General features: G+C 37.8%; 1 protein-coding gene across 22 annotated transcripts in view; it reads left to right on the forward strand.

The window, feature by feature from the left end:
• Positions 1–23,446, forward strand: part of plekha5 (pleckstrin homology domain containing A5) — a 136,726-nt gene that overhangs the window by 96,435 nt on the left and 16,845 nt on the right. For 6 of the 22 annotated variants that reach the window (XM_039660645.2, XM_039660646.2, XM_039660653.2 and 3 more), the window contains 12 exons: positions 661–781; positions 1,755–1,859; positions 3,550–3,622; positions 5,459–5,491; positions 7,332–7,432; positions 9,015–9,130; positions 10,987–11,898; positions 16,007–16,457; positions 17,775–17,849; positions 19,912–20,031; positions 22,037–22,090; positions 23,317–23,397. In XM_039660645.2, coding sequence (XP_039516579.2) covers positions 661–781; positions 1,755–1,859; positions 3,550–3,622; positions 5,459–5,491; positions 7,332–7,432; positions 9,015–9,130; positions 10,987–11,898; positions 16,007–16,457; positions 17,775–17,849; positions 19,912–20,031; positions 22,037–22,090; positions 23,317–23,397 — 2,242 coding nt within the window. Of the gene's footprint in view, positions 1–660; positions 782–1,754; positions 1,860–3,549; positions 3,623–5,458; positions 5,492–7,331; positions 7,433–7,475; positions 7,610–8,987; positions 9,131–10,986; positions 11,899–16,006; positions 16,458–17,774; positions 17,850–19,911; positions 20,032–22,036; positions 22,091–23,316; positions 23,398–23,446 lie in introns of those variants that run through there. The other 16 variants (XM_039660650.2, XM_039660651.2, XM_039660648.2 and 13 more) reach the window with 9 other exon arrangements.

The following is a 23,446-nucleotide window of genomic DNA, read 5'->3' on the forward strand; positions in this document are numbered from 1 at the left end:
GGGGTCCAAACAGTTCAAGGTCCAAAAGACAGTTTCAGTACAAACTGTTCAAAGGGCTTTAAACGACACCAGACGATGAATAAGGGTCTTATCAAGCGAAACGATCGCTCATTTAAAAAATAAATAAAAAAGTTTACGTTTTATAAGCTCAAATGGTCAAATTGCTCTGTTCTGTGACACACGTTCGTGACTCTCCTGTTCGATCTCGTTCATCAAAATGAACAAATCTTTTTTTTCGCGACATTTGTTTCATTCAACGAGCGAAATGAACGAGTTGACTCGAAAAGATCCAACAAAACATGCCTAAACAAACTACTGTGTCTTCTACTTTCACAACACTTTATCTGTCTAGTACGGGCTGCGGGGAAACCTCCGGGTAATCAAAGACACTAAAATTAGTGTAGATGCCATTCTTCTTGTGATGTTATGAGTAAATCACGCAATGACCAGTTGGCGAATAGCTCTTTTTGTCCAGAAGGTGGGATTTATTCCACAGTATTTTCTATTGAGTTGATATTGCATTTCTCATGTGAGTTACTCTGCTGCAAAAGCATTTGAATAAATGATTGTCTGTGGTAATAGACAGCATGCAATTGATAAAATATATATCGTGCAAAGAAGATGAATTTTTGACGTTCCTCCTCTTTTCTTCTCTTCCAGACCAGCGACCAAAGCACCAGAGGCCGAGAAGAAAGAACGTCCAACCAGCACCATGAGCGAAGCGTCCAACTACACGGGCGGCTCAGACTACGCCACACACCCCAGCAGTCCCACAACCAGAGTGAGCCACACACACTAACTCACTGACACCTGGGCCTAGTTCAATAGCATCTTGACCAATTAGTGTCTTCATTACTGTACATTTGCTTCATTGTCTTTGCTTGAGTTGATATAGAGTATAATAAAAATGCAGTAAGGATGGGCATCCATCTCAAGCGAGCATTGCTGATATTTCACAAGTACAATCTTGTTTTTCCATCCTGCATTTTTAATGCATACAAATATATGGATGGAAACTCTGCCTTTGAGAAGTTCCTAAACCTCATGATTCAAGTCTTTCAAAATACTTCTCAACTAGTCATTCAGACAACTTACAACATCCCGTAACTCCTTATAGCATAAAAACACCCAAACAAGATCAAAAATTCATGAATGCATGTGGCTTGGATTATTTCTCAAATAAATGAATGAATATGCACACATTTACAAGGTTTGATTATGGTAGTGTTTGTGACTTTATATTTATTCATTTTAATGATTTATTATCATTATGAGGATATTCAAATTAAATGACGCATCATACCATTGATCAGCTCTACCAAACTTGATTGTCTTTTTTATGAATAAACAAACACTGTTAAGTTGTCTTGATTGATACTGTGAAGCAGCTTTGATACAATCTGTATTGTGAAAAGCGCTATATAAATATATTTGTCTTGACTTGACATGAACAATCGAAGTCGAAGCGACTTGCTGGTGTGTATGATTGTGTCTCATCAGAGCGAGATGTATGACAGATAAACTCACAGATTGTTATATTTGCCCATGTGTTTTGGCTTCTGTTAAGACGCTTTTTAACCAAGGGTTCGTAAGTGCCGTTTATTCATAATGCATGCCTTGCGCTCGTTTTCTTAGCTCCACTAAACGACTTCACTAGTCAGTTGTAATTATTTACAACTGATCACTGAATAATGTATACAGGCAAGCTCGAGTCCTCGGAAGTGTCATTTCTCAGAATAATCTTTTTTTTGCAGCCGTCCAGGTCCTCAAAGAAAGTCCACAACTTTGGGAAGAGGTCCAACTCTATCAGGAGGAACCCCAATGCTCCGGTGGTGAAAAACGGCTGGCTTTACAAACAGGTGTGTGACTCCAGCATGGGAGAATCTACTGGAAAAAAATGACAGTTTTTTACAGTTTTTGCATAACATTTACTCACATTCAGTCTCATTACAAAAAGCTAGGGCTGTGCAAAGATTAATTGCGATTAATCGCATCCAAAATAAAAGTTTGTGTTTACGTAATATATGCGTGTGTGCTGTGTATAATTATTTTGTATATATATATATATATATATATATATATATATATATATAAATACACACAAATGCATGTATATATTAAAGAATATATATATATATTAAAAACTAAAGTATCAATTTTCCCATTTTATTTTAATTTATCAGTTTTGCATTACGGTAATGATATGCATTTTATGGGACTCTATAAAAAATATACAGCATTATAGAAATATTTTTTTTTTTGCATTATAACATTATTTGCATGACATTTAAGCATATTCAGACATAATCTGAATGAAAAAAACAGTATCAGTCATAAATATAATTTATTAAACGTAATTATATATATATATATATATACATACAGTATTGCATGCAAATGTATTTATATATACAAAATAATTATACACAGCACACGCACATATATTATGTAAACACAAACTTTTATTTTGGATGCGATTAATCGCAATTAATCTTTGCACAGCCCTAAAAAAACTGAAGTATCAATTATCCCATTTTATTGTAATTTATAATATCAGTTTTGCATTACGGTAATGATATGCATTTTATGGGACTCTATAAAAAATATACAGCATTATAGAAATAATTTTTTTTTGCATTATAACATTATTTGCATGACATTTAAGCATATTCAGGCATAATCTGAATAAAAAAAACAAACAGTATCAGTCATAAATATAATTTATTAAACGTAATTATATATACGGTAAGAATAAGAATAGTGTTGTTTTGCATTATGGTAATGATATCTATTCCCATGTTACACTAATGTACTTCCAGAGTACATGTACAAAAACTTGCCAAGTGCAAACCGAGTTTAACTTTTTTTTACTTTACTTACTTTTTAAGTTATTTTGTTGCTGATGGTCATGTTTTCTGAGATTTGACTGCACTTAAAAGCTCATCCATCATAAGGTTCAATCAGAGCTTGTGTTTTAATGCAGTTCATGCACGACTCCCGAGGCACATTTGTGCTTTTGCATCATATTTTTCAGAAGCGCTTCACATAAAAGGCAGAGTGAAATAAACACACAAAGCGCCACGGCCGCATCAGTAACTTCGTGTTGTCTTTGTGTGTGTGATCGCTGCACCAGCGTTCCTTTGAAAGCAGTGCTTTTCCACGAAAAACACGGCTCCAGAGGTGGTCTCTCCCCTTCCCCAAACATCCTCCATCAAAGCCGCTCCCGCAGCACAAGCAAAACCGTCAGGCTTTGTTGTCGAAATTAAAATTTACATGCTTACATGGCGCAAACATTAACACAACAAACAGTAAAACACGAGGGAGGAATATGATTCATGCCGCAAATAAAATGAGTCGCCTTACAAAAGAGATGAGTTTGTGCTCTGGAGAACCGCAGCAATTTAACTCAACAAAATGAGACCGAAGCTGAGATATTTGGTGCCGTCTCAGGAAAATAAGCAGGCATTGGAATGGGCGGGGCTCTCCATGCTGCACTGTGATTGGTTGGCTGGTTTGATTGACAGTTGTTCTGCTTCTGGACTTTTGCAGGACAGTACCGGGATGAAGATGTGGAAGAAGAGATGGTTCGTGCTGTGTGACATGTGCCTCTTCTACTACAGAGGTGAGTCAAACGTCTTCATTTGCATTGTTTGTGCGATAGGATTAATTAGTTATAAAGCCTCATGACAGCCAATGTCAAAGCCAACCACAAGACAGTTTAATGTAATGTTAACCCATAAAGTTAGGTGCTTTCTTAAAGGGTTAGTTCACCCAAAAATGAAAATTAAGTCATTAATTACTCACCCCCATGCTGTATCAACCCCGTAAGACCTTCGTTCGTCTTCGGAACACAAATGAAGATATTTTTGATTAAATTTGAGAGCTGTAAAACTACCACATAGACTTCCGGGACTGGCTCTTGACGACCCAGAAAGTCAATGAAGAAAATGTTTAAATATTCCATGTGACTACAGCGGCTCAACTATAAGTTTATCAAGCGACGAGAATACTTTTTGTGCGAAAAAACAAACAACAATAACGACTTTATTCGACTATTCCTTTTCTTCCTTGATGGCCAGAAACGAGATTTCAAGAGATTTCCACGACGCATGCGCGAGAGCTGAACTGAAGTAGTTGAAGGAGATCGCAATTCTCGCGCATGCGTCGTGGAAATCTCTTGAGATCTCGTTTCAGGCCAACAAGGAAGAAAAGGAATAGTCGAATAAAGTCGTTTTTTTGTTAGTTTTTTCGCACAAAAAGTATTCTCGTCGCTTGATAAACTTATAGTTGAGCCACGGTAGTCACTTGGAATATTTAAACATTTTCTTCATTGACTTTCTGGGCCGTCAAGAGCCAGTCCCTTAGGAGCCAATGTGGTAGTTATACAGCTCTCAAATTTAATCAAAAACATCTTCATTTGTGTTCCGAAGACGAACGAAGGTCTTACGGGGTTGGTACAGCATGGGGGTGAGTAATTAATGACTTAATTTTCATTTTTGGGTGAACTAACCCTTTAAGTTTGATTATTGTCATGTTTATGACAGGTTGTGTTTTCTTAGTAATGTCAAGTTGTCATAATAACAGGTTATGATGTATTGGTTTATGTCAAAGACATCTCAAACAATGTCGTATTTGCATTAAAAATGTCATAACTGAGCGAATGACACTTAAATTCAGTTTTCACAAACATGCATAAGCGCTACTTCATATATACATGTGTCATGTCATGATTATGAAGGTGTCGTGTCAGTCTTACGCACACCCCTTCAAGTAAAGTGATACCCCAGAACTTTAAGGAAATGATTTGCAATTTAATGATTCTGATTCCATGTGATGATTTCGATTCACTAATAATTCAGTTTTAGGGTTTATAGTCAGGTATTTAATAAACACTCATATTCAGTGAGAAAGGAAGGGAGGCAAAACAGTCCAAATGTGTCTCAAGTCTGCTGAAGTCTCCTGAGGACACGCTCCTAGATCTCCATAAATTGTGCAATTAACCAGTCCAGCAGTGCAATCAGATCGCTCTTTCATGGCCGGGACCATGAGTCTTGAATCTGTTTATTGGCTGACCGAAGACAGAGGAGTTTCCGAACGACGCCGCAGACGTGCTCAGACTGCTCTGTTCATATCATCCGTCTATCGGCGGCTCAGATTAGATGTTGCTCAAGAAGACGGTGTGGATGTCATTGGTGAAGCACTGAATGCCCTGACCACCGAGGAGGGCGGGATCACTGGCGCCTCCTGTCTGTACTAGCTGGTACTGCACTAGTTCACTGGTTTTGGTATGTCGCCATGGTAAAACTCCCATATTATGTAAGGCATGTGATACCTAATCACACTTGGAGTCTCTACAGATTTGTGTGTACTTTTATTTTCTCTTTTTGCAAATAAATGCAGCCTTGGTAAACAAAAGAGACTTCTTTCAAAAAATAATATCTGCATTTATGTTCAACAGAAGAAAGAACTTCATGCATGTATAGACTTGACGGTGAGTAAAATAATGTTAGAGCTTTCTTTTTTGGGTGAACTATCCCATAATTGTTCTTTACAACTCTAATCCTAATGACTGCGGATCAATTTCTGGGATAAAATCTATGAATTATGTGATTATGAGAAGAATTGTTAGAGCCGTGTAGTTCTAATATCCAGCTTTGATTTTTTTATTTATTTATTTATTTTTTGTATCAGTATGTGGTTTCCCTGAAGCTGCCACGCTGAGTCTGATCTTGACAAGAGAATTGAAACTCTCTCTGTGTTGGTTTGTGTTTGTTTGTTCGTCTCGCTGCTGTCAGCCACGGGCAACAACACGCAGGAGCTCTGAACACCGCCTCACGGATCTGAGACGCTCACAGCGTGTGGGATGTTTCCAGAACACACTTATGGATGCAAAAACTTGCTCCATGTAACTTTTTTAAAAGACGATAGCAATCATTATATTGCCCATATTTCGGGATAGGGATCCAAACATCTGCCTAACATTAATTATGCAACAGTTGATGGTATATATTTGAGTGAGTTATTCATTTACTCAATCGATTCCTTCAAAAACACTGGTTCATTTGGAAACAAACTGAATTTTAGAGTCAATCAACCGATTCGATTCATTCAGGAACGACACAAGTGATTCATTCAAACTCACTGATTCACACTTCATGGAGATGTGCTATGGTAGATTTCTTTTGACTTTGGAAGTATTTTCATTAGTTGGTTTGTAAGTTCCTCAGTATTAACTTCTGGTTTATTGAACTGTTGACGGCAATATCATTAACAATTGCAGTTGATCTGAAATTTATTCGACTAAAAGGAGTAGTTCACTTTTCGAAAAACCTTTGCTGATAATTGACTCACCCCCATGTCATCCAAGATGTCCACGTCTTTCTTTCTTCAGTCGAAAAGAAATTAAGGTTTTTGATGAAAATATTCCAGGATTTTCTCCATATAATGGTCTTCAATGGGGTCCAAATGGTTCAAAAGACAGTTTCAGTGCGCTCGTTTCGTTCGTTGAATGAACCAAATGACTCTGAAAAAGATTTGTTCATTTTGATAAACGAGTTTGAACAGGAGAGTCACGAACGTGCGTCACAGAACAGAGCAAGGAGCATTTGTGCTTATAAAACTTAAACTTTGTTATTTATTTATTAAATGAGTGATCATTTCACTTGATAAGACCCTTATTCATCATCTGGAATCGTTTAAAGCCCTTTGAACAGTTTGCAGTTTGAACTGAAACGCTCTTTTGGACCTTGAACTGTTTGGACCCCATTGAAGTCCATTATATGGAGAAAAATCCTGGAATGTTTCCATCTAAAACCTTAATTTCTTTTCAACTGAAGAAAGAAAGACATGGACATCTTGGATGACATGCGGGTGAGTAAATTATCAGCAAAAGTTTTTTTTTTTTTTAAGTGATCTACTCCTTTAATGCCTGCTGTATCACCTTACAGATGATAAAATGACGAGTTTTGCAAGTTTTATGTGATTGTTGGAAATAATAAAGGGCATAATGGCCGTGAAAAGTGATGGGAACGTGCTGTTTTCTGCATTATTACGATAACAGTAACTGTTAACACAGCTGTCACTCTGAATTGACTCAACTCTTGACAGATTCGTTGCAGTCTGCAATCAAAACGATAGAGTTCACAGTCGAGAACAGTCACAACCTCATTGACATGCTCGAATGCACACAGCGCTGCAGTTTTCCCATCAGCCCCGCTAGACTGTCTGTTTACCAACACCCCCGCCGAAATAAGCACTCCGTCATGGCAAGCTCTCTGGCTGACGTCTAATATATGCTAATGTTCACTATGTCTCTCTCTTTGTGTCTTCAGATGAGAAAGAAGAAGGCATCTTGGGAAGTATCCTCCTGCCCAGCTTCCACATTTCCATGCTGTCCGTGGACGACCACATAAGCAGGAAATACGCCTTCAAGGTCAGACTCCTTCCAACATGGCCATATTTTATATGTTAATGTGATGGGCAGGTGATGAAACGATATTTTTCTTTTTCTTGATCTCATTCTCTCTCTCACAATGGTGCGGCTTGTTCTCTGTGAGGCTTCATGAACTCGAGCGTCGACATGTTTACCGGATGGAGCTTTGCTAATACGGTGAGTATTGAATTATTGTCCACACAATGCCACATAAACACACCTCACCATATTAATCAGGAATGCCTAAATTATCTAGTCCTTAAAGGGACACTTCAGGATTTAGCATTAAGCTTTGCATTAGTAGGAAACCTGTAGTGTTTTCAAATTACAGTGCTCTTATCCCCCCGAGACGAGAGATTTATGTATTTTTTTGTCTGGAAAAAATCCTCCGATGACGTAAACATTTTTTTGTCCAGAGGCTCAAGGTCAAAAAGAGAGTTTCAGTGCAAACTGCAAACTGTTCAAAGGGCTTTAAACGATTCCAGACGATGAATAAGTGTCTTATCAAGTGAAAAGATCGCTCATTTAATAAATAAATAACAAAGTTTATGTTTTATAAGCTCAAATGCTTCTGTGATGCACGTTTGTGACTCTCCTGTTCGAACTCGTTTATCAAAATGAACAAATATTTTTACAAGTCAATTTGTTCATTGAATGAACCAAATGACTCTGAAAAAGATTCATTCATTTTGATGTTCTTTCTTTTTTTATCTTTATTTAATAAGAAATATAATTTACAGACCAAAATCTCTACATGCTTATACATTCATACCCCAGAACATACATGAGACACACTTTACAAAATATATTACGACCGAAGAATAAATATGATATGAAAAAGATATAATTATAATACACATAGATTATTATTCCATTTTTTAATATATTCATCCAATCTATTTTTACTTTCTGCTATTATCTTTTCTAAAAAAAGATGAGACCTTATAACATTCTTAAAGTGATCTAAACACAAGCTTGATGATGTTTTTGTTTCAAAAATAAACATTTTCCCTATTAATAAAATGGTATTTAACAAAAGAAAACTACCTGTAAAATGACCAAGTACAATAGTTTGTGGTGTTATGGTAAGTTCTATTCTATTCGTCTTTAACCAAACGTGGACACTCGACCAGAATTTATATACAGATGGACAAAAGTAAAATAAATGCCACAGGTCTTCCTCATTTTGATGAACCTTAAGAACCTTTTTTTGGTGCCAATAATGCCAATAAATAGCCTTTATTTTTTAAGAGTGCATCTAATTGAAATGTAATTTGTGGAGGAAGCTGCTTATGTAGATTGAGGGCTCACTAGTTCTTGTTAACTATCCCGCTTCATTCATTGAAGCTTCTATAAACTGTTGTGAAAGACGAGTTGGAGTATCCAGACAAAAGCTGTCAGACTGAACGATGGGGGTCTGTCAACTCAAACCCTCCTGACGCAGATCTGCTCGCTTCAGAAACATGGCTCCAGCATTATTGCATTTTGAGCCACTGACATCATCTAGGACGCAAGGCAGTTGTTTATTGATATTCATTGCTCTTATTTTTCCCAGGTTGCTCTGTTGGTTTCTCACAACTAGGCGACACATCCAAACATGCGCACATACTATTTCAGCACCGACACAGCCAAAGATATGGAGTCCTGGATGAAGGTTATGACGGACGCGGCGATGGTCCACACCGAGCCAATCAGAAGGTAAGAAGAACACATGATGTGCCACTTCATTGACATCTACAGATATTTGTTTGTTTGTTTTTCCAGGTTAAGAATAAGTGTAAAACAACAATAAAATTGAATATGAATAATAATAACGCAATGTAGTAAATCATTTCAAAATAATCATAAAATCTTCTTTATGATCAGTAATAATGTCATCATCAGGTTTATTGAGAGAACACTTAAATGAGTTTGATTCTGAACATTTTGTATGTCAGAAAGTCAGCATTTTTAAGTACAATCTTTACGAAATGACCGTATTCTGGACAAATGTGGGCAAAATAGTTTTGATTTATTTTTAAAAAATACTTCCCTTGATCTGAGCGCTACAAGACTTGGCTACTTTTCCTAAGTTTGCCTCCTGAACACACACAATGTTTTTTTGACTCAATTCTACAATGTTAAGTGGGTGAAAAAAAACTCCTTAACCTTGTATTTGGGTCAAAAATGGGCATCCGTAGAAATGAATGGGAAAAACTAATTTAGAGCATCCTAAAATAAGCCAAAATAAGACACCAGGTGACGGCAAAGTCACTTCATCTTTAGGTTTTAGCTCTAAGAACATATTGGAATGATATTTTAATGTAGTTAAAAATAAATAAATAAATAAAATAAAAATACATAGTAATTAATTTACATAGAAATAATTTACATAGAAAATATGGGACTTTTTGGAGTAAATAAATTCAAAAATACGCCAAAATAAAAAAAAAACAACTTTATCGAAGACAGTGATGTAACATTTATAATAAATACAAATTAGGATCACACCAGTGTGCCCACATTTGTCCACAATTACAGGATTAAGGGCTATAAAGTGAATACGGTTTAAGGGCTAAAGACATTATAAATGGGAAACATTGGTTGAAATCTCAAACATTGCACCATGGCTTTGTAGACTTATTTTTTCTCTATTTATCTTGAACTTTTTATACCGTTAACTTGTCTTTGTTGACCTGCCAGTAGAAACTGAGACACTTCAGAGTTTCGTCTTTGCTCTTAGCACTCCATCACAGCGCTTTTGTCGTGTCTTTTTGAGGAAAGCTGTCGAGTTTTTAGACAAGAGCCTCTTGTATCCCGAGAGAGTCTCACAAGCACAGATTTTCACAGATTTCTAAGTGCAGTGGATGTTTTTGAGACTTTGTTTCAGTGCGGCTTTTAGCACAATCACAGATGCCAAAGAAATCTCTCAGACTTAAACATTTGCTTTTTACTAAAATTGATTTTTGGCAATTGGATCACAGCTGTGATGACCTGTTTTCATTGAAATAAAGTGTCTTTTTTTTAATGGAAATGCATGTTTGGTCAAAAAGTGCAAACGTGTTGCTCTGTATTACACAGTTTTAAGGCGTAATCTTTGTCAAAGCTTCTTGGTGTAGAGATTTTTGTGATAGGCACAGAATCTAGATGCAAAACAAAGAGTTAGATCCACCAGACCATTGCTTGTGTGTACGATTCGCAGTTCTGCCGAGCCAGCGCCGAGACCACGACAATGTAAAGAGTGAAATTACAGTGCGATTTTAATTATGTAAATATTTTCTAGAAATAAAAGTTCCAGATACAGCATATTAATTTTTCATCAATTCTTGCACCAAACAACACAACAAGATGACATTTAATAATAGTTAGATATTTAAAACAATTATTTAAGCTCCTTATTATGTAGCCGAATCTGTGCTGGTTTGTATTGGCCGCCTCCAGTTTTCACTTTGTTTTGCCTCCAGCTAGTGCCGTGACGTAACTGTGACGTCGGCGCAAAAGGGGTCTATATCACACACTACATGAAAAGTAATTAGCATGAATGTTATGACTTTCTCTCTCTCTCTTATCTACAGGCTTGAGAAGGTAAAGGTTGACCCACGCAGCCCTCAGGAGATGAACAACATGCTGAATCACCGAGTCCTGACCCGACCCGAGATCCAAAACAATGAGAGAAACCGCGAGACTCACCGCCAGGAGGAGAAGAAGCAGAAACCCGCGGACAAGCAGCCCAGCATCCAAAAAGACAAAGAGAGCAGGAGTAGCGTGCAGAAAGACGGAGAGCGTTACACCGACAACTACGCTCTGCACAAAGAAGCTCAAAGACTCGCTCTGCAGAAGGACGGCGACCGCTACATGTTGCAGAAGGACGTGGAGAAATACGTCCTGCAGAAAGACGGCGACAAATTCGCCGTCCACAAAGACGGAGAGAAGTACCTACTCCAGAAGGACGGGCAGAAGTACACGCTACACAAGGACGGAGATAAGTACACGCTTCAGAGGGACGCGCCACCTAAAGACGGCGAGAAGATCCTACAGAAAGATGGACGGTATTCTCTCACGCTCCCGAGGGAAGGAGATAAGCATAAAGACCCGGAGAAACCCGTCCCGCCCCCTCGGGAGGGTGAGAAATACGGCTTCCAGAAAGAGGGCGCTGTGGAGCGACCGCTCACGAAGATCAACAGCATCAAACTCCAGCCGGCTCAAGCGGCGGCCATCGCTCTGGCCGTCTCGTCCTCCAGGCAGATCCAGAGCGCGGGATCCGGATCCGGACCCGGACAGTACATGCCGTCCCAGGTCAACGGTTCCGGGGAGCGAGGAGGAGACCGAAGCCCCGGCGACATGAGCCACACGATGCCCCTGAGGACGCCGGTCCCGCCACAGCCGGCTGAACCCGAGAGATCTCTGAGCAGGACCAGCTCGATGCAGCAGCTGGAGCAGTGGGTCCGCACACACCGCACTCGGACCCCGGACGATGACACCCGGAGGTGAGGACTCTCGATGTCAAATATTGATTTGTTTTATTGAAATCTGCAGTCCGTAGCTTTTTTTGGGTTAAAAATGATCAAATAAAATAAAAAAAAATCCATGTCATGATCCCCTTATATTGAACCCTGAACTGTCACCGTCCCGGTACCGGGACGCCTAACTTTACTTCACTATATTTCTATTAAATCCTAATCTAATTATGACAAATTATATATTGTTTCGAAAGGTCTAAGACTTTTAAATAAATATTCCACCCCTGTTTTTTGTTACAAATTATGTAGGAAGAGTAATATATGAATTTATGACAAGAGCGCACCTCAGAAAATCTGCATCATAACAGGAGGTCTGACCTTTGTCACAAAAAGTCAATGCACCCGCTTTTAATCATTAAAACTTCTGTTTTTATGCTAAAAGTTCATAATAAAACATATAATCTAGTATTTTTCAATAAAAAATAAAAAATATAGTACAATATTATCCTCTAAAAATTAGAATTATATATATAAATATATATATATATATATATATAGTTTCCTCGAAAATATAATATTATTTCTTTTATCGCCTTTTTTATTATCACATATTTTAGTAGTTATCATGAATTAGGTATCATTTGAAAACTTATAAACTCAGAATTCATCCTGTGAAAACCGTTTTATAATTGAATATTGCGTTACCATAGAAACAGTAGTTATTTTATCAGGCTCCTCCCCTTTTGGGCATCATTATATTTCATAATTTATGATCAAAACCTTTTCTAATCTTGACAATACCAACCCGATCTCACGACCAAGTCGTACGAATTCGACGAATGATTAAAAAGTGGCTAATTCGTAACAATTCATACGACCTCACTCGTACGAATATATACGATTTTGCTAAATCGTACATATTTTACGAATTGGCCAATTCGTATGAATTCGTACGAATGACCTACCCCTTACCCCGCTCCTAAACCTAACCATCACGTGGGTTTAGACAAATCGTACGAATTAGTACGAGTGAGGTCGTACGAATTAGTACGAATTAGCCACTTTTTAATCATGCGTCGAATTCGTACGAATTGGTCGTGAGATAGTGTTGGACAATACACATATTGTCAGAAAGGTCTGAGTCTCTTTTGTGACAAAATTTATATTTGGACAGAAATGTTTTAATTGGTTAAGGCAGAATGTATACAACTAAATTCAATGGAATTCAATGGCACCTGGTGGCTATTTTTGGTACTACGCCTCAACAAAATCAAATTCAATTTTTGTGATATCAACTTCAAATTTGGAACATAACTTGGTTAAATTCATGGCTTTGATTTTATAGTAATTTTAGAGTAAAAAATATTTTGTAAAATATATATTTTATATAAAATGAAAAATATATAGTACAGTATATTTGATTTACTGTGAATTCAAACTTCCATAACTTTTTCATACTTTGATTTTTTGAAATGTTTTCACTTCAGCAAGACCAAACTTGGCTATATATTCCAAAGCATTCTTGCATTAAAACCATTTAAGTGTGAATAGTGCATTCTCAAAAAGGAGGGTGACAGCTAAGGGGTTTACTATTTTGTGGTTTATAAAGTTTATTTAGTAAAAGGAGGATTTGGTAAAGTGTGCATTGTGTAGTTTGTTACACAATACATGCTTTACTAGCTGTATAATGTGCACTTTACAAACTTACAAAATACTGTGTGCATATGAAGTTGTATTTTTATACCCTCCGTCTATCTGTCAGAAACTGGACAAACACTGGATTCATGCAGCAGAACACAGTGTTTCTTCTCCCACTCTCAGTCCCCTGACACAACACACTCCAGCGTCTGCAGGCAGTGTACCTCCATGAGCTCTTTATCACGAGCGAACAGATATTTGTACCTCGGCCTCCGAGCCGAGAGGATGAAGCTGGTTACCGCTGTCAGGTGCCATCCTCCGTTCAGCCCTGCGTTTGCTTCGCTTGTCTCGTCCTCCTCTCCTCAGATGAATAAGTCATGGAGCTTTGTGCTCAAGCACCACCAAAATTTGTCTCAAAGTGGATCAGAGTTGCTGTCAGCGGGGCGAGCGAGGAGAGAGAACAGCGTTATTTAAGATGCTGATTCATGCTCATTATCAAAAGGCATTGGTGAAGCGTGTCTCTGCTCTCTTTAATATTTTTGCAACTTGTGCACATATCGCTATGCTTGTTTATTTCTGACAGTTGGTCTTTGCATATGCACGTCTCGTCCAATCGCAAACTTTCTTTCCAAACCCTCAGCAGATTGCATGATCTCATGCTGCGATTGGTCTGTTTATTTATTTATTTATTGACTGAATTTTAGGTTATTTCGTTTAATGTTACCAACACTCAAGATTCAGGATGCAATTGATTGACATAGACAAAAATTATATCACATTTGTAGGAAAAATCATAAATTGTCAGTGATTACACTTTAGATTAGGGTCCAATTCTCACTATTAACTAAATTTTGAAAAGACTATTACTTTTGCTCAATAAACCCCTAATTTCTGCTTTTTATTTGTTAGTAAGGTAGTTGTTAAGTTTTAAGGGATGTAGAATATGATACTATGAATACTATGTGCTTTATAAGTACTAATAAACAGCCAATATGCATACTAATAAGCAATAGTTAATAGTGAGAATTGGACCCTAAAATAAAGTGTTACCATTAATTTATAAAATTATTTTGACAGAGTTTTTGGATTCATCAACAAAAACAAAGATAATATGGCGATTTAAGTTTTTAATTAATATACACTGATGAAAATGACATAATTCTGCACAATATTACTACTAAAATGTATATTTTGAAAAGTGAAGAAATAACATATTAGTTTTAAACCTTGCATTTAGTTTGTTAATAAATTCATATTTTTAAATATATTATATTTATAAAAAAAAGTTTGTTTCTTAGTTTCAAATTTGTTTGCCATTTTTCTAAATATTATATTTTGTTTTAAAATTGACAAAAATGTTTAATTCTGAAATGTAAAAGATATTTCCATCAAAAGACAAACAAAAAATGAGTATTTAATATATAAATAGTATGTTTACTATTTGATGGTTAATGCATGCCACCATTGTTCACTATGGTAAAAAAAATTGAGTTGGTCTTCTACATCCAGCCAACATGGTTTGGAGAATAGAGCAAATAGAGACGTGACTTTAGTGGTTTTGTGAATTTTGGCACTCTGAGCTCTTTATTGATTTCTACTCTGTCAATACAAGGGTGTGCAAGCCAAACCTTTTAATGGTGCCTATAAAAATGCCAGGGAACCGAAGCCGAAATCCCCATCTCCTGGAAGAGTAGTGCTCGTAACTCTCCCTCGGCACAGTCTTCAGAAACTGCACTGGCTCTTGGTCTTCCCATCTGTTTCCTGTTGATGATGCATGTATGCTGTAATTATCTCTGAGCGATTGGCAGATGACACGTGAAAATTAGAGACTGTTAATGATCAGCCGGAGTCAAAGGTGAAGGCTTTCATGGAGGGATCAGCACTGTGACGAGTATAAGCACGACTCTTTTATCATATATTAATGAGTTTCCTGTTGTAGAATAGGTTTTAATGCTTGAATGTTGATTATTCTCCTCATATTCTCCATTGTTGCGGCTCCTCTCTTCCCAGTCTGTCAGTAACGCTCTTGTCTCTATGAAGCCCCTCCTTCTAAATCTGATTGGCCGGCTGGAGCAGTGTGTTGTGATTGATCAAGCGCTTTGAGTGTGTTTGGGAAATGTCCCGCCCCTTTCCATAACAACCAGTTTAACACACTACTAACTAACCCAACCAGGCCCCGCCCCTTTATTCTGCGCATTAATTATTTAAGTGAGGAATATTGTGACGTGTTCGTTCCCGTTAGAAACTCAAGACTACAATTGAGTTCAGAAACACTGACACTGATATAGAGAATAACTCTCTTTTTTCATGACACACTAAAGAGAGATGAACGTGTACAAAAGCATAACAGGATCACCTGCAGCACAACAGGAAATCCTCACAAAGTCAAAGCCAGGCCTTATTAGCATGATCGCATTATAAAACACTGGATTGCTTGAAGTGCTGTTGTTTCGTATATCATTGACCTTTGTGTGACTCCCCTTTCTTTATTTTCCAGCATTACATCCTACCAAACGTTGCCAAGGAATATGCCGAGCCACCGGGCGCAGATCGTGCCGCGTTATCCCGAGGGTTACCGTACTCTCCCGCGCAACATGCTCCGTCCGGACAGCATCTGCAGCGTCACAGGGTCGATGTACGACCGGGCGTTACAGCCCACCACGGCAGAGAAGCGTCGCTCCATACGGGACGACACCATGTGGCAGCTCTACGAGTGGCAGCAGAGGCAGTCTCACACCCGGATCGGATACGGGACGCTTCCCAGCCCTAAAACCATGGGCCAGATCACCGAGTCCATCCCCACCTCCCCTTCCCACGGATCTCTGGCCGGTTACCACACCTTCTCCCCTAATCGTCCTCTAAACCCAGATTCCCGCTCGGAGGTTTCCTCGCCGGTGTTTCGCGGGGACGTGACCATTGAACGGCGCCACCGACCGCACCTCTCTAAGGTAAAGAGTCATATGGGGTTCCCACGGTACGGGAAGACTCATTAACTCACGCTTGCACAGACAGGGCCTAGTCTGTGTGTGATGTTTTAACCCTGCATTTAGTTATAGTTTAGAAAATGGTGATAAAATATGACATGATATTTGACTGGTTTTGTCCGTCCTTCTGTTAGACTCTCACACATGAATTATGTTGAATATCCGTCAGCCGTTAAATTTAAAGGAGTAGTTCACTTTTCAAAAACTTTTGCTGATAATTTACTCACCCCCATGTCATCCAAGATGTCCATGTCTTTCTTTCTTCAGTCGAAAAGAAATTAAGGTTTTTGATGAAAACATTCCAGGATTTTTCTCCATATAATGGACTTCAGTGGGGACCAAACGGTTCAAGATCCAAATGACAGTTTCAGTGCAAACTGTTCAAAGGGCTTTAAACGATTCCAGGGGACTTATCACTCGAACTCATTCATCAAAATGAACAAATCTTTTTCTGAGTCAATTTGTTCGTTTCGTTTGTTGAATGAACCAAATGACTTGGAAAAAGATTCGTTCCTTTGTGAACAGGAGAGTCACAAACGTGCATCACAGAACAGAGCAAGGCGAGCATTTGTGTTTATAAAACTTAAGTGAGCAATCGTTTTGATTGATAAGACCCTTATTCATCGTCTGGAATCGTTTAAAGCCCTTTGAACAGTTTGCACTGAAACTCTCATTTGGACCTTGAACCGTTTGGTCCCCAATGAAGTCCATTATATGGAGAAAATCCTGGAATGTTTTCATCAAAAACTTAATTTCTTTTCGACTGAAGAAAGAAAGACATGGACATCTTGGATGACATGGGGGTGAGTAAATTATCAGCAAAAGTTTTTTAACAGTGAACTACTCCTTTAACTACAGTACACAATTAGAGAATACCAGTTTAGCTCAAGCAATGCTTCATTTTGTTCAGTCTGTGTATAAAAAGGTCACATTAGCAATTAATGAAAAAACACGGTCAGGTCAAAGTGTCGGAATAATTTTTGCTCCCAAATTTTACTGGTAGTCACTGTATGAAGAATTTTTCAGAGTAATATGTCACAGTTTACTTTATTTTGCTATCCTCACTTACATAAATAAACTATATTGTCTTGCAGCCACTAGTAAAATGATATCTAGTGTCTGAGTAATTTTTGGTTTGACTGTAAAGACACGTCTTTCAGTGATCGTACTGTCATTATCAGCTCACCGAGTCTTTAAGTTTCTTTTAATGCCGAGGGTTTAATGCTCTCTTCAGCAGAACGGCTTGTCATGATTGCCGTGCTTTTGCTCTTTCTCTCTCAGTATTCCTACCCTGCCGAGCGCAGGCCCGTTCCTCCCGCACAGAGCATCACCGCACAGTCTCTGCAAGGCAAAACGGTACGCTTTCCCTCTCCTCCACCCACCTCTTCCTCTGTGTAAGAACTTTGCTTTCCTGTCAAACTCTTTGCATTTTTCAGTTGGAAGCTACTGAGGATTCGTTGAGGCTTGCAAATCAGGCAGCTTTACATGCGTAGGTCGAGGCTGCTTATTTTAAGTCAACATGAGATCAAAATTTAGTTAGTTTCTTAATACATGCTCCTGGTTTTACAGTGCATGATTTATCATCATCAAAATATGAGTTCACCTGAAGGTATTGCTCGTTATAGTTGTAAAACAGGTTGCAAATGCATTTCATGTCGAGTTTAACGGATATTCAAATACACTAGTGTGTGTGTGTGTGTGTGTTGTTTGGTTGTTTCAATGCAGAAGAGTTGGTTATTTATGTTTTAGGTTGGATTAAATGCCTCTGACACAGAGAGGAGCGTGTGTGTGTGTGTGTGTGTCTATTGTGAGTAGTGTTAATACCACAAGCTCTTCTTAAAACTATAATTATTATTCTCTTCTTGACGTTTCAAGTTTTAACAGCCTTAGGCCGATTTTTACCTGTTAAGCCTATGCTTTTTATTTATTCATTTCACTAACACACAATACAATAGGCAGAAATGGTCTGTGATATGATTTCAGGGAGAGCGAGCATTTTTTTAATGAAAAAGCCTGCGGTCACTTGATGAAATATTAATAGAGCTCCTCCATATGTGTTTTACTCATCATCACTGGGTAACTGTTGGAAAAGTGTGTTTAGCTACAGTCCATGAAATTAAATTTGGTACCTTAAACATTTTGATTTCAGTAAAAGCCTCTTCATCTCTCTGAGAAAGTTTTTATGATCTTTGTTTTTGTGATGTTACTTCTTTTATTTGAATTATTATAACCCAAGATGAAATGTCAAACATAAGATAACTTTGATCCCTGGGTTATTTGCTTGGAAGAATTCGAATTAGCGTTTCTTAAAAACAAATTCAAACTTAATCCAGCTTTTCCTGCTGGAAAAAACAGATTGTACTTAGTTTCTAGCTAGAGAACGTGTTTTTTTGTTGAATTAGATCAAAGATTGCAACTCCACAATACAATAGGCAGAAATTGTCTGTGATATGATTTCAGGGAGACCGAGCATTTTAATGAAAAAGCCTGAACTTTCAATCGATCACTTTATTTATAAAGCACAGTTAAAGGAGTAGTTCACTTTTAAAAAAAAACTTTTGCTGATAATTTACTCATCCCCATGCCATCCAAGATGTCCACGTCTTTCTTTCTTCAGTCGAAAAGAAATTAAGGTTTTTGATGAAAACATTCCAGGATTTTCTCCATATAATGGACTTCAATGGGAACCAAACGATCAAGGTCCAAAAGAGAGTTCAAAGGGCTTTAAACGACATCAGACGATGAATAAGGGTCTTATCTAGCGAAACGATTGCTTATTTTTTTTAAAAATAACAAAGTTTAAGTTTTAAAAGCTCAAATGTTCTGTGTGTTCTGTTCTGTGATGCATGTTTGTGACTCTCCTGTTCGAACTCGCTCATCAAAACGAACAAATATTTTTCCGAGTCAATTCGTTCATTTCGTTCGTAGAATCAACCAATTGACACGAAAAAAGATTCGTTCGTTTTGATGAGTGAGTTCGAACAGGAGAGTCACGAACGCGTATCACAGAACAGAGCAAGGCGAGCATTTGTACTTATAAAACTTAAACGTCGTTATATATTTTTTAAAATGAGCGATCGTTTCGCTTGATAAGACCCTTATTCATCGTCTGGAATCGTTTAAAGCCCTTTGAACAGTTTGCTGTCATTTGGACCTTGAACCGTTTGGTTCCCATTGAAGTCCATTATATGGAGAAAAATCCTGGAATGTTTTCATCAAAAACCTTAATTTCTTTTCGACTGAAGACATCTTGGATGACATGGGGATGAGTAAATTATCAGCAAAAGTTTTTTTTTCAAAATAGAGCTCCTCCATGTGTTTTACACACTTTTAACACATATCTGTATCACAACACGGCCCAAACCCCCATAACCCCCTGACCCCGGCCCAAACTAACCGCTGTCCTGTCCTGCTGCAGCCAGAGGAACTGACTCTTCTGCTCATCAAACTGAGGCGGCAGCAGGCCGAGCTCAACAGCCTCCGTGAGCACACGCTCGCTCAGCTAATGCAGATAAACCTCGATGCCACCAACCCAAAGGTCAGCCTGTGCATCCCAGAGTAAAGGGCTTGTTAGTTCACCCCGCAAACCCCACAACCTCGCCCTTTCATCCCCTAGTCTGGTGGTTCTCCCATTGCTTCCGCATGCTGTTGTGGATTGGTGGTTGTCTACTGCACTGTAAGTTTCAATGCAAGATTTAGTGCTTTACAGTAAGGTTTCATTTGTTGAAATTAGTTTACTACATTAGTTAACATGAGCTGACAATGAACAATACTTCTATTGCATGTATTGCAATTTTGTGGGAATCCATGATTTCAGTGTTACACACAGTAGGGGGCGCTATTACGCTTCTCCAGAAAGAGTATCTCCATATCCAATAACAAGTGATACGCACATGTAAAATAACGCGATCATCAAACAATACTGAATGACATGTCGAACCAATGAAAAGGTAACGACTGTGAAGCTTTGGTGGTGGTAATGTTTTGATCATCGTTATGAATCTCATCCGGACGTAGTCTTCGACCTAAACGTGATTTTTCTCTTTTTTTAATTTAACCTTCCCAGATTCAAGTGTTGATTAAAAAAAGACAGCATGAATCTTGAATAAAATGTTTCGTTTGGTTTAAAAGCAGATGCTGTTCTTTCTTTTGACGTATTGTGTGTTTTAGATATTAAAGGATTAGTTCACTTTTAAAAAAAAACTTGCTGATAATTTACTCACCCTCATGTCATCCAAGATGTCCATGTCTTTCTTTCTTCAGTCGAAAAGAAATTGAGGTTTTTGATGAAAACATTCCATATAATGGACTTCAATGGGGTCCAAACGGTTCATGGTCCAAAAGACACTTTCAGTGCAAACTGCAAACTGTCCAAAGGGCTTTAAACGATTCCAGATGATGAATAAGGGTCTTATATAGTGAAACGATCGCTCGTTTAATAAATACATAACAAAGTTTAAGTTTTATAAGCACAAATGCTTGCCTTGCTCTGTTCTGTGATGCACGTTCGTGACTCTTTTGTTCGAACTCGTTCATCAAAATGAACGAATCTTTTTGAGCTTATAAAACTTAAACTTAGTTGTTTTTTTTTTTTTTTAAATGAGCGATCGTTTCGCTTGATAAGACCCTTATTCATCGTCTGGTGTCGTTTAAAGCCCTTTGCATTTTGCACTGAAACTCTCATTTGGACCTTGAACCGTTTGGACCCCATTGAAGTCCATTATATGGAGATAAAAACCTTAAAAGATCAAAAACCTTAATTTCTTTTCAACTGAAGAAAGAAAGATTTGGACATCTTGGATGACATGGGGGTGAGTAAATTACCAGCAAACATTTTTTTAAAAGTGAACTACTTTAATACAGCAAAATTTATTAATTTTAAAATTCTGTTTTTCTTTTTAATTAACGCTGTTGGGTAAAGAATTAACATAAATAATAATTTAATACATTTTCAATAACTACACTCTTAAAAATAAAGGTTATTTATTTATTTAGGCTTTGATGTTTCCACGAAGACAAACGATTGAACATTTCATTGCACAAAAGGTTCTTTAAATTATTAAAATGTTCGCTGAAAGGAAACGAAATAAATGCTTTACAAAATATATTGTTCATGTTAGCTTATGCATTAGCTAAGGTAACAAATGAAACCTTAATGTGAAGTGTTATTACGTGGAGAAACGTCCTTTCCTTTCCACTAACCCTTCAATCCTGCAGGTTTCGATCATGTTTTGTGCGACTGCTGCATGCATGTGACGCAGTTTGAGGAACATGATCAGCAGAAGTTGTGTGTTTGTTTGACCCGTTTATATGCAAGAGCCTTATTTCTGATTTGCTCTTCGGCTTGCTTCGTTTATCTCGCAGAAGTGCATGATGAACTTCAGGATAAAGCGGAGCTCGCCGTTGTTGACTCGGACAGCAGCGAATGGCTTCTTTAGTTCTGATTTCTTTTGCACCGCCTCTGTTGCACTTCCCCTGCTCTGAAGCCCAAAGTTTCTGGTTTCTCACTGCTCTTCTCATCTTCTTTCTCTTGGCGTCTCTAGAGTGAAATCCTTTCCCATCACCTACAGAGGAATCTCATGTACTTGGACAGCCAGGTGAGGGGCTTTCCTACTGTACTTTTATAACAGCACAGATCAAACCCGAGCGTTGTCTCTGTTCTCGGGTCAGTGCATCTGCTACAGTTCTGCGTTTGCCGAATGCAGACGGTGTCCCTAATAATAGCAGATTCATTTCATTCTTTGTTATAGTAGTTTAAAATGAAAGAACATAGTTCATTTGTATTGTTTAGTTTGTCCCTTCTCAATAGAAGCCTACACTCTTAGAAGAAAAGGTTCTATATAGAACCTTAAAAGGTTCCATCAGCGCTATGTATTTGGAACCCCTAAAAGGTTCTATACACTCTTAAAAAAAGGGTTCCTCTGGGTTCTATATAGAATCCTGGGGTTCCATACTTGGCCAATAGAACCTTTTACCAAAAAAAAAAAGGTTCTACAGTATATAGAACCATTTTGGAGTTCCATATATGAAGCGGGGGATGGAACCATTTCTTCCAAGAGTGTACTGTGTGTGTGTGTGTGTGTGTGTATGGTATTGTTCATATAACTAATAGAGTAACCTTTCTGTTTTGAAAGCCCTTTTAATATTCTTTTCTTTACAGGCATAAGCAAGTTTTGGGACTTGGGTATTACAGTAACTACTCATACCATTGTTGAATAAGTTGAATAATAAGTCTTCTGTTTTTATAATGTATTTTCAGAAATTGGTATTTTATACAAATACTACACCATGCAAGATTTTGAAATGAGCTTTTATTTGTTTGTTTTAGTAATTCAACTTTTTATTTGATTTTATTTACCAAGGCAAGATTTCACTTTGTGTAAAGTTTAAGTTTGTTTAGAGAAATGTATAGTTGCTGAAACTTGTAGTTTTATTTAACTACCTGACTCTCCTGACTGTTGAGGTCTGAAAACTTATCCTTTTATTCTTATGGATAGATGAAACTGCAGTAATATTTATCTATCTCGCAGGGAACTCAGTATCTCTGATAAAACACGTCTTGGTGGACATTTTGATGTTTTAAGCTGAGGATGTTTTTGAAAAGGTCAACATTATCCAGTATTTCTTTCACAACACAATTTATCATCTTTTAACATTATATTGCATTACTGAAGTCATTATTCTGGAACAGTGAACAAGAAAAGGCATGAGTAAAGCAGACCTGTGATATTTGTAAGGGTCAGAAGCTGTTAAAACACACAGTGTGTGTCTTGCAGTGCTTTGATAACAGCTGTTACTCCTCCTCCTCCTCCTCACGTACTAGATGAAGGAGAATGAGCCAATAATCTTCATGATTCACACTATGATTGAGAACTCGGCGCCAAGGCCGCAACTGTACCAGCAAGTAAGGTCTTGGAACACATGGTTATGCTCCTCCCCTTTTGTGTCATGGG

The sequence above is a fragment of the Pimephales promelas genome, chromosome 24, assembly GCF_988280905.1.
Source record: "Pimephales promelas chromosome 24, fPimPro1.hap1.1, whole genome shotgun sequence".
NCBI classification, from domain to species: domain Eukaryota; kingdom Metazoa; phylum Chordata; class Actinopteri; order Cypriniformes; family Leuciscidae; genus Pimephales; species Pimephales promelas.